This window comes from Trichosurus vulpecula, chromosome 4 (assembly GCF_011100635.1).
Source record: "Trichosurus vulpecula isolate mTriVul1 chromosome 4, mTriVul1.pri, whole genome shotgun sequence".
NCBI classification, from domain to species: Eukaryota; Metazoa; Chordata; class Mammalia; order Diprotodontia; family Phalangeridae; genus Trichosurus; species Trichosurus vulpecula.
Window position 1 is genome coordinate 291,191,424 of NC_050576.1, and position 12,046 is coordinate 291,203,469.

The 12,046-nt window shown below is 37.2% G+C and overlaps 1 protein-coding gene across 2 annotated transcripts in view; it reads left to right on the top strand.

Moving 5' to 3' along the window:
* LANCL1 (LanC like 1) overlaps nt 1-12,046 on the top strand; it is a 46,880-nt gene that overhangs the window by 14,477 nt on the left and 20,357 nt on the right. For both annotated transcript variants that reach the window (XM_036754621.1, XM_036754623.1), the window contains exon 4: nt 10,619-10,826. In XM_036754621.1, coding sequence (XP_036610516.1) covers nt 10,619-10,826 — 208 coding nt within the window. The remainder of the gene's footprint in view (nt 1-10,618; nt 10,827-12,046) is intronic.

Here is a 12,046-nt window from a genome sequence, read left to right on the forward strand (position 1 = left end):
ACAACATTAAATGATATTTTCGAACAGCAACATTATTATATCTTAAGAGATATTTATTCCTCTGCTTTGCAAAATACATAATCTTTGAGCAACTGCCTTATAATGGAGGTCTTAGCTGCTGCTGATACCAGACTTATCTGTTGTTTGTCCTTTGTCTTCTAAGAGGACCAGTGACATCCCCAGGGTGATTTCTTGACACATGTGAGGCACAGTTATGGAAAGTCATCAGCCTCACTCTCTCTTCCTTTGAATTCCAGTGGCAGGACAAAAGAAAAGATGACTGGTGATGGCCCAGGATGCAGTGAATGACCTTGGTATCTTCGATATCTGACCAAGTTCTCAGTGCTCCACGGTACCTGCTTTAGCCACTTTCATGGCCTTTGGTACAAATTGTTCTCATAAGCATATTCCGCCAGGGGGAGTCTTCACACGCTTGGGATAGACATGCCTTTAATTTCACGATGGGTTTGAAGCCTGTCGCTTACACTCAACCTGGTTTATCCCATCTACTGAGACAGTTTAACCAGGGTGTGGCCACTGCACATGCTACACCTTCTTGGAGCCACGGGTGAGACTTGGGTAACATCCACCAAAAGTGGACGAGCAGCCCAGAAAAGGGCTCAAGGCAATTCCTCACATTAGAGGCACTAGTCCTCCCTGGACAGCCCATATACCTCAGACTTCTCTGAAAGGAATGACAAATTGCTGCTAAGTGACTTCATTTTGTCATTTGATTCTTTTAATAAGCAGCTCTTCATCAAAGATGTAATTCATGCTAAACTTCAGCAATTAATCAAACATCCTTCAGCTTTACAACAAGCATATTCATTGCCACCTACCACTACTAGAGTGAGTAAATAAGATAAAGAACACAGAACTGTAAAGGAGGGCATTTTGGAATTCATTGACACCTAATTATCACTTTTTACATTAAGTGCTAGATGCCTGTGATACCAGGGTCAAGAAAGAAAGAGAGGCTGATTGTTATTTTCTCTGTGCTCTTTTAAGTAGATGTTCTTTGCATGCTTGGTAAGGTAAAGTAACACTTGGTTTTCTTCATTGTGTTCTAAATTACTACACCCAAGTAATATCCCAAGCCAGAGGCTGATGAGCACAACAGTTATCCCCACTGTGTACCACTACCTTTTTCTACTCTTCAGTCTTCCTGTCTACTGGTTTCTTTCTTGATGTTTACAACATACTCTTATATCTCCCATCCTTAAAAAAAATCATTTAACCTTACCATCCACTCAAGGCACCTCCCTTCAGCTCTCTTTTATTTTTCCTACAGCCAAACCACTAGAAAAAGCTTTCTCTATCCATTGCCTTCATTTCTTCTCCTCTTACTTCTCAACCCTTTGCAGTCTGTTTTCTGTCCTCTTCATATAGTTGAAACCGTTCTCTGCCAAGTCACTAATGATCTCTTAATTGCCAGATGTGATGGCCTTTTCTCAATCCACATTCTTCTTGACCTTGTTGCAGTATTTGTTGGTATTGACCACTATCTTCTATTTACTTTCCAAATTTTTGCGACATTGCTGTCTCTTGGTTTTCTTCCTTCCTGTCTCGCTCCTCAGTCTCCTTTTCTGATTCTTCTTGATCTCCATCATGTCCCCTAACTCTAGGTGTACCCAAGATTCTGTCCTCACCTTTATCTTCTTTGTATGCTCTCCCTTTTTCTTCTTTTTTTTTTTTTTAGCAATCACAGATTTTATTGTCACTTAACTACTTTGATTCAAGGCACCAGAGATAAATCTTATGCCAAGAATTTCAGTAGCAGAGCAAATAACCCCTTGCTTTGGTTTCCACATTTCTAAAATGTAATTTCATCAGCCTCATTACAGTAAATGGAGCCATTTAAAAATGGATCACTCCTGAATTGCCCTCATACTTCATAGGACTAGACATTAGGAATGTTTAATCAATAATTTAAAGCACATTATGATTATAAAGTATTGTCAGTGTTTTTAATAATACCTAGTTACCTCCTCAAAGCAATGTTTTGAGATTAATGAGATAATGTTTATGAAGGACTTTGTGCTCCTTATATAAAATGTAATTCTGTTCATTTAAGAGAACACGATTCTTAAATTTTGCGTTATTGAAGTGGTTGTCCTCAAGTTCTAGCTGCACTTCTCACAAACATGGTAAGTATACCAATATGTAGTAGCTTGAAGTCGTCTTGAGGAAATGCAGTTTGCTACCCCCACAGAATTTATAAAAATTTTTATATGGACTCTTCCCTCACATTTTTTGTCTCTGTTTCTGGTACCACCACTGTCCCATTCAATCAGTTTCAAATTCTTGGAATAACTCTTTGACAAATCTCTCTCTTCCATCCCATAAACTTAGTAATTTCTTTTGACTTTTAAAATGACTTTTTAATATCTTTTAATATTTATATTGACTTTAATATTAATACTGACTTTTAATATCTTTCAGATTTCCCTTCCTTTCTGTCCCACTTCCACTACACTAGTTCAAACTCTTTCACATTTTCAGTTCAGTTCAGGAAACACTCGTTAGGCATCTATATGCAGAGTACTATGCTAAGATATGAGAAGATTAAAAAGAAAAGAAAACCCATGATCCCTGCCTTCATAAAACTCATAGTCCAGTAATGAGCTTTGATAGTTCACAAATAACAGTAATATAACATTGAACATGATAAAGTGGTCTTCAAAATCCCAGGAAGATCCTTTCCAGTTGTTAGGTTCAGGAAAGACCATGTGAAGCATTTAAACTGAACTTGAAGGATTTTAGGCAGGAAGTGATATGAGGGAGACATTCCAGGCAAGCGGAGAAATTTATGTGTTGTTAAGATATTTGGAGACACCCTGTTTCCCAGAACTAAGGCCCAGCAAGCAGCCTGTGCCCTGAGCTTGGCATAACAACAATCCTTTGTACTCTGGATGATCTCACCCTCTGAAAAAGTGTGTTGCTTTGACCAGAACCAAGTGTTCACTGAGGGATTTATCCCCTCCTGAGAGCCACTGTGGTACAGCCTAAAACCATCTATCACCTTTCTTGACAATGCCTGATGCGTTCGATACAATGACATGTACAAACAGGAAGAACTTGAAAACCTTTCCATCCAAAGGGAATTCTTCCTCGACCTGGATTCTGATCTTTTTCCTAATAGAGTATATATTGATTTAATTTGGAGAGTGTTATCAAATTAATTTCTTCATAGAATTTCTCTACCACTTTATCCTCAGCAACTAATGTTGGTGCATAAACTGCAGTTATTTTGTGGGAATGTTTTTGCTAATAACTTAACACCTCAATACATGATGAATAAATGTTCCATGAAATAAGTCTTAGAGATTTTGAGCATATAGTTAAATACAATCCGCTTTGCCAACTCTTGTCTTTGCCTCTCCAAGTAGTTCCTCTGAGCCATCCTTCCTTATAGCTGGATGTGGTTTCATTTATAGCAAGAATGTCCAGATTGATGTGATTCAGCTCCTCCAACAAAATAAACTGCTTATTGATTATTGGACATTTACAAGGCCAGTAGTAAAATTAAGTTTTCTTGACAATCCAAAAACTGATCTTAGGACCCTCTGCCACCTTCGCCCACCATTAACCATAGAAAAAAAAAGAGGCTGCACAGGACTGGGAATCATTTTTTATTTTTGTCTGTTTCATGTATTGGCCATGGCCAAAAAAAGTGTCATCATCAGGCAAGCCAGGCTGTCAGTGATATGCCTCTCTATGATTAGCAGAGCTTGTTCTTATAAAATAGACCCAGTGTCTTCCTGGGCTCATAATGACCACCTTTTCAGTATTGTAGAACCTGCAGACCTTTGCTCTCTAGCATAGCCTTTGAAAACCCAGGATCACCTCTGTGCCATGATAAGGCATTAGAGTGGGACTCTTTGTTAACTGGGACAACTAAAATGCAGAAAAAGTGTAGATAGTTGAAAGAATTCTAGGCTTAGAGTCAGAAGACCTGGGTTTGATCGCAGATTATATCCCTTATTCCCATGTGACCTTTTGAAAGAACACATCATCTCTCTGACCTTCAATTTCCGCATCTATAAAATGAAAGGAGTTGACTAGATGGTGTTTAAGGTCCCATTAAGCTCTGAATCCTCTGCCTCTACAAAATGTGTTTGAGTAATTTAAAAGTAGTAATCAGGGAGTAAGCTAATTAAGAAGTTGGTAAAAGTAGTAGCATATTTCATCCTAGAGTAAATGCCATAAATTGAATTATATTCAAAATTAATACAGAATTTCTGATTATAGATTTTTATCAACCTCGGAGGGCAGCTAGATGGTACAGTGGATAGAGCATTGAGCTTGGAATCAGGAAGACTCATCTTTATGAGTTCAAATCTGGCCTCAGACACTTGCTAGCTGTATGACCCTGAGCAGATCATGTGACCCTATTTGCCTCAGTTTCTCATCTGTAAAATGATGTAGAGAAGGAAATGGCAAGCCACTCCAGTGTCTTTGCCAAGAAAGCCCCAGAATTGCAGATCACAAAGAGGCAGACACGACAGAAACGACTCAACAACAAAGTAGCCTTGAAAAAGGGAAGGGAAAATATAGTTTAAAATACAAATGCTTTTTTAAAAAAAATAGATGTGTAAATGAAGCAGATATTATCACTTAACATTCCTATAATATTGAAATGTTTCTTGAATAGAGGGAGGAAGTGAAAAGATAGAATCAGGAAATAGCTGCCCATTGTTTCTTTAAGACTCTACTTGATTAAAAGTGGATTGTCAGATCTTCAAGAATTAAGACAAATGTGCATTGAAGAACAAAAGAAGGGAAAAGGATAAACCACATAAAAATTATGCATCCTGCCTAACAGCAACATAGCACTTGATACTAAATCCAAATGACCTATTAAAATGACCTTATTTTACCCTAGAGGAGAGTAAGACTTTTTTTCTCCTCTTTATGTCTCATCTAGAGAACAGAAATAGTGTTTGCTAATGAGGTTATAGATACAAGTATAATATTTTATACTCAAATATCCCGGTACTTTTCCCACAAACTATTCCTTTATTCTCAACAATGATGGGTAGCAGATCCTAAGGACTTCTTGAAGTCCTTACATCTTCAGTTTACATTTGCCCTACAGGTTATCATGATTATATTTGGGAAATTAAAATCCATTTTATCCCAAGGCAACAGACAAACAGTAACCTTTGGAGATACATGATTATTTATTTAAATAGAAGTAAAGTAAGTTACCCCATCTGTAAAATGAATAGTATGGAGTAGATCAGTACTGTCAGATTCAAATAGAAATGGGGCTGTAATGATACTTGACTTAGAAAACCACATATCAGCATTACCTATGTTCTCTTGTATTTTTTTAAATGTTATATATTTTAATCTGAGAATGTAGGCCTGCAGCCTACATTTTGACACTTTTGGACTAGATAACCATGATAGCCAGTTTCAGCCCTAAATCTATAATCTTATAAGTACCTTTTTTTTAGGTGATTGCTTAAGTCTGAATGAAGTTGCAGGACATTTGTTTTGTTTGAGAATATTTGTTGGTCTGTGCTTGGTGTTTAGCAAAGTATATAGACTTTGGAGGAGGAAGAGGAGGAGGAGGAGGCACTTTCCCTACTTCCTTGATGAAAAGCTGTATCTTCAAGTGAACCAAAGCAAATACCAGAGGTTTAAGATTTCCTCTGAAAAAGAGTGATTCTGTGTCTTTAATATTCAGACCTTAGAATTACTAAGATTTTACCAAAGGGGAAATAAACAACTTGATTAACCAGAAATCAAGTAGGCCATTTAACTGTAATTCACTGTCACAATAGCATTTGTACTTGCTGCAACTTTATTATTCAAAAAGAGGTACTTATGGTATTAGTGTAAAGAGAAAATCACAAAAGAGAAGATAGCCTCTGTGAGACATGATCATCTTTAGAAAAGCAATATTGACTCTAGCTTCTGCAGCTGAATATCTAACAGTAGCGACAAATAATGGAGCATCCTTAATTGTGAATGTCACTTATGTAGTTAAATTCATTTGCTTGGAGCAGAAACTGACCAGGAATTTTCAGGAGCTTTCATATTCTTTTTTTAAAAAACATTTTTATTTAAAGTTTTGAGTTCCAGATTCTATCCCCACTCCTGCCCCCCCCCCCAGGTAGTAAGCAATCAGATACAGGTTATTCATGTGCAATTATGTAATACATTTCCATGTTAGTCATTTTGTACAAGGATACTCAAAAGAAAAAAGCGAAAGTAATCATGTGAAAAACAGCATAGCATTCGTCTTCTTAACATCACAACTTTTATTTATGTTAGACTTTCAATCACTAATCCCGCTTAGCCATGCTATAGACATCCACTAGTTAGATATGACATAAAGGAAAACATCATACTGAAGCTCTTTAATGATGCTACATCATACATTAAACTCTCTTTTATCAAAATCCAAATGACAAAAAAATTCAAATAATTACCATTTGTCCCATAGTATTCTGCAGTGAAATTGATGTTTATAATGATGACCTAGAGTGTTGCAAAGTCCTGAAGGACTTTCTGAATCAAAGAGTGATAAAATTGTGTTTAGGACACTTTAGATTTTATATATGTTCTATTCTTTAGGACCATAGCTTTAGAGTTGGAAAAGACCTTCAAAGTCATTGGATCTGAAGTAAGGGGTGGATTAACACCAGTAGTAAGGAGCCTTTGACTCCACATCCAGCAGGCTTTCCACTGTGCTATCCTGTCTCTAATTCTTGAAAATAAGTGAAAAAAGTCTGCGTGTGTTATGTGTGGTAATACTCGGTTTACCAGAATGTAAATTCATTAGATTATTCCATTTCCCAGCCATTCTGGATAATGGGAGTTTACTTTCTATAACTTTGGGTGGCCATGGACAAGTCACTTGATTCTGTGTTTCTTTTTCCCTATCTCTAAAGTGAAGGTCTGCACAAAATTACTTTTGAAGGTCCCTCACAAACCTTTCAAATTATGGAGGTTTCATATGCAAGGAGCATAGGCCCTTGTATTTACTGAACAAGACATTTGACAAGTTACTTGTGACTCCTGAAATAACCAAGTTTCAAAATTCATCTCAAATAGGAATTTCAAGTTGGAATCAAAATATTGAAAGAAACCTTACCTTTTTTTTTTTTGTCTTGGCATCAAGGGTAAGCTATAAAGGGAAGATGCCTGCTGCATTTCATTTCTTTCTTGGATAGTTAGCATTCTGCTTGGTTAGTCTCATAAACTCTTATCCCTCTTCCTTCTCTCCCTTTCTCTTGACACCAAAAAAATAGGATAATACCATTTTCTACTCTCCTTGAGAAATCTTAATATTTTCGTTTTTCTTGTCCATTGACCAATGAACTTGAACAAAACATGCTTCTGGCAAGAGACTGAGGTGAAATAAATGTTTAACTCTTAACTCAGGGTGAAGGGGGTAACCCCACATATAATACAGGTTTTCTTTCCTTAATTTTGGAGTAAGTTTATTGCTCGTAAAAGTGAGGATTTTATAAAGCATTATCTGGGTCCAGAAGTAAGGTACATATAAGTCGGATAGATGGAAATATGAAGCCTCGAAGTTTTCCCAGTACAGCCTTAAGGAGATGCCTACTTTTTAACCCTCAAATCCCTTGCTGTTTCTGTCTAGAAATTTTCAGTTATATAGACGTGATGTGATGATCTTTGTATACGGAACCTCCTTGTGCTGAGAGCAACATACATATCAAGTTTAAGCCATTTCACCCAAGAGTTTTAAACATTGAAGAACTGAGGATTTAAAAACTTCTACCTTCTTATGCTGTTAAAATTTGGTAGGGAGGAATAGAATAGCACATTAAATAACTTCATCTTATTGTGCTTTTTACTGGCCTTGTAATTTTCTGATCTGGCCACATTATAAAGCCTTTGCATCAATAGAACTGGTAACTTCTTTCCCCCTTTCTTTTTGTTTGTTTAAATCATTTTTAATACTTGAAAGTTTCAGTGCTTTTTAATCTCATGAGTAAAATGAAGGAAATAGAAGAGCCATTATTTTAGGAATTTAGAAAGTGCAGCACATGGAAAGTATAGCTAAAGATAGAAACTTGGATCTTAGAAATTTTTATAGAATCCTAGAATTGGAAAAAACTTCCTCTAGTTCCCCCCTGTCCAATTGTCTTCCGTCTTGAGGCCTTTTGTCTATACCTAAACTATAAATTCTGAACAGCATTGTTGTGCTCTTTCACTTTAAACATGGCAAGGTTTGAGAAATGAAATGTACCAAACTTTACATTTAGAGCTTTCAGATAGCTCAAGTTGCTTTAAAAAAAAAAAAAAAGAATTGATGTTTTGGGGGCAATGAAATTGCTGAAAATGAGATGGGAAAGGCCTGTAGAAAGAAACAATTATGAGGCTTGTATTTAATCCCTTTTTATTTTCCTAGACTTCAGTCACGTCAGTTATCTGGCCATGGTGCTTACATTACTTAATTAGGACAGTTGAGACAGCAGTGGGAATAGAAGCTGCCTGCATAGTGAAAAGGTAACAATTTAAAACCTATCACTCTCTCACATGAGTTGGGTGGATGGAGATAAAGCCTATTAAGGACCTCATTCAAGGAGAGAAGCACTTGACATTGATCACTTGTGAAAAGGATTTTTTTTCCTACCCCAAAACACAGTTTCATGTGCTTATACATACAAACCCCAAGCACTGGTACATCTGATCATCAGCTTGTGGAATTACTAACATTGAGCTGCCTTGAAGGAATGGACAAGGTTATTAACTTTGGCAGGAAATGGAAATTTGTCCTCAATATACATGTGAAATTGAATTGTCTGTAGCACGAAGCTTTGGAGATTACCCATGCAAAATGAGAAAACGATCTAAATTTAAAATTGGCCTCAGTACAGTGGAAAGTAATTTTGTAGGCTGAGTTCTTCCTGCATTGAAATCTGTGCAGAGATGGGCTCTATTAATTTAGACTTAAACACAGAACCTGTGTCTTCTTAGAAATGGTTAATGAGACGGAAAGTGTACCATGAGGAGAAAAATGAGAATTCTATAGAAATGCTTCAGGCAAGTAGGTTCTCTACTTCATACTCTTTGAGTCTGCCATGTGACCAGTTGGCTTTAGAAGGGAGGTTCTACCTACTGTAATAGGCATTTGGAATAAGAGAATCCTGATGATTCCTCAATTTTGTATGACAGTCTTCAAAAGTAGGCTAAAAAGAGAGTAGAGAAAGGCTTAAAGACAGAGTCACTGACACAGCTTTTATAATGTCAGTGCTAATGTGGCTGAGTGCCTATAGAAAAGAGCTGGGGGAAGCAGTATATATTTTCCCAGAGAATGAATAACTTTTATGTGTTTCTTAAAAGGCCTGCCTATGGCAAACAAGAATACAGGATAGGAGTAGGGGAGCATAGTATTTCTCTTTATTTTTATGAAGAGAAAAGCATCTTCCTCCTAAAGATAAACTGAGCTCTTCCTACTTGGGCATAAAGCTAATTTTTCTTTTTGTGCTCAGATTCCTGATCATTTGTTCATGGAGTTGGGCTGTCTGTTTAATTACTGACAAGGTATTGAGAGCATGGCATAGAGAGATATGACATTGGATTCAGGAAGACCTGAGTCCCTGTCTAACCTCTGACACATACTGGCTGTGCCCCCAGGCCACTCTCTAAGCCTATTGGTAATGTGCTTAGTAGAGGACATTTCCTCACTCAGAGTTTGCTGCACTGATAAAATTTCAGGTCCAGAGAGGAGAAAAAAGTGTTGATGTACTAGTCACTGTGTTACAAAGATCAGTAATTTTGCCTTTCTCGATGAGGGGTCATCCTGTTGTCATTGAAAGAGCAGTGATCGTGGAGTCAGAAAAGGTAGGTTCAAGCCTCAGCTCTGACACTTGGATATAGGTTCAATTCCCAGCTCTGCCTCTTACTTACCATGTGACCTTGGACAAGATACTTAACTCGGTTTCTTCATCTGTAAAATGAAAGAGTTGGGCTGGATAATTTCTCAGTTACCAAGGAGCTCTAAATTTTGTGGGACTTATTAACACTCAGACCCTGGGCAAGTTACTTAAGCTCCCTTAATCTCAGTTTCTTTGTCAAATGGGGATAATATTACTTATACTGTCAACCTTACAGATTGGCTGTGAGGAATATTATTTGAACTATGGAACATTATTTTAATTGAGTTCTTAGTCATTACTATCATTTAACTCAATTCTTTAATTCAGCTATTTGGCAATATTTATTGAATACCTTGTGTACTAGTCGCTATGGGGATGATCCAAGGATATACAATTAGTTGCTACATTCTGTTTTGACTAAGGGAAGGAAAGGAGGGAGGGGAATAAACATTGATATAATGCTTGCTGTTATGCGCCAGGCACCGTGCTAAGCACTTTACAAATTTTATCCCAAGTGATCCTTCCAACAACCCTGTGAAGTAAATGCTGTTATTTTCTCCACTTTACAGTTGAGGGAACTGAGGTTAAGTGACTTGCCCAGGGTCACACAACTAGTAAATGTCTGAGGCAGGATTTGAACTCAAGTCTTAGTGACTCAAGGCCCAGCACCACCTACCTTCCTGTATCAGACAGCATACCAAAAGACAGAATCAATTGGCCCATCTTTACCTTAATAAATATTTCCTTTCCAGGGATTGCTGTACTGTACTTACATCTCTATGATGTGTATGGAGACCCAGTCTACCTAAAGATGTCCCATGAATACGTAAAAAAGAGCTTATCCTCCCTGACCAAGCGCACCATCACCTTCCTTTGTGGGGATGCTGGCCCTTTAGCAGTGGGAGCTGTGGTGTACCATAAGGTGGGGAATGAGAAACAATCAGAGGACTGCATCACTTGGTAAGTTTCACTGGAGGGGGATTGTCTTATCTAGATATCGCATATTGCACTGATTTTACATGAGTAAGCAGGGTTGAATCAAGAATATTCTAATGACATTACCTTGTATATATGAAGTCCTTGTCTTCCAGTATCCCTGCTGTGATCATCTAAGTAATCCATGTACAAGTCCCTTATTGTAATTAGGGGTTAATGCTATAATTTCTATCTCATAGCAAGTTATCTTGACATTAGTATGCTCAAAGCTTAGCAGCAATTCAGTGACAGTGCTAGGAGCAGAACCAAATCTCTTGACCCCTAGTCCAGTTGGGAAGCTCCCTGTGTGGTCATCACCAGCTAGTTTGGCCCAGGTTAGCAATTACAGTTAAGAAACACTGATTATTACTCTTAAAGTTAGCATGTTTTCCTTCTGTTGAGGCTGAATTACCTAACATTAACCAACAGAGAATACTCTGTGTCCAATGATGAAACAGAAAAACAGAGATAGACTATTTCATTTTCAGCTAAGCAAGTTCAGAATCCTTTGGAAACTATTTTTTTTAGGACTCACTCTTATAGATTAAAAAATAATAAATTAGGCAAGCTCAGTGTCATATATTCCAATTTTAGTATGACCACCACAGTCATACATTTTTTATCAAAATTTTAATCCATCCCCCCCCCCTTTTTTTAAGCATTTTTCTTCAGGTAAGAGTACAAAATGTGGATATATGATAGGAAAATGCATTGTGGTAATAGCTTTCTTTTCTCAGTTTTTAAGACTTTGTAGCAGAGCAAGGGAGTTTATAAGAATTTGGAAAAATAAATTACAGATTCTGTATAATTCCTTCTCATTAACGACGCCATAAATCACTTCATCATGAATCTAGTAGCATCAGAACTCTGTACTTGATGCATCCATTTATCTTAATGCTTTTATCGCAACTAGAGAAAACTTGAGTTTTTTCTACTTATGCACCAAGCTAATTCCTCCTCTGGTCTTCCCTTTTCTGTGTTGCCTCCCTTTTGCTTCCCAGCTAGTATGTCACACAACAATCCTTTTATAAAATAAATTTAGCCCCCCAGCATTACACCCTAACCAAACCCTCTGAGATGTTTTAAAGAGATGGTCTTCTGGGAGTGAAGAATTCTAGAATGTTAACATCATGGTGTGCTACAAGAATATGGGTATGTTGGAAGCTTATATTACTTTAAACAAAAAGTTGCAATAAGCAGCACCA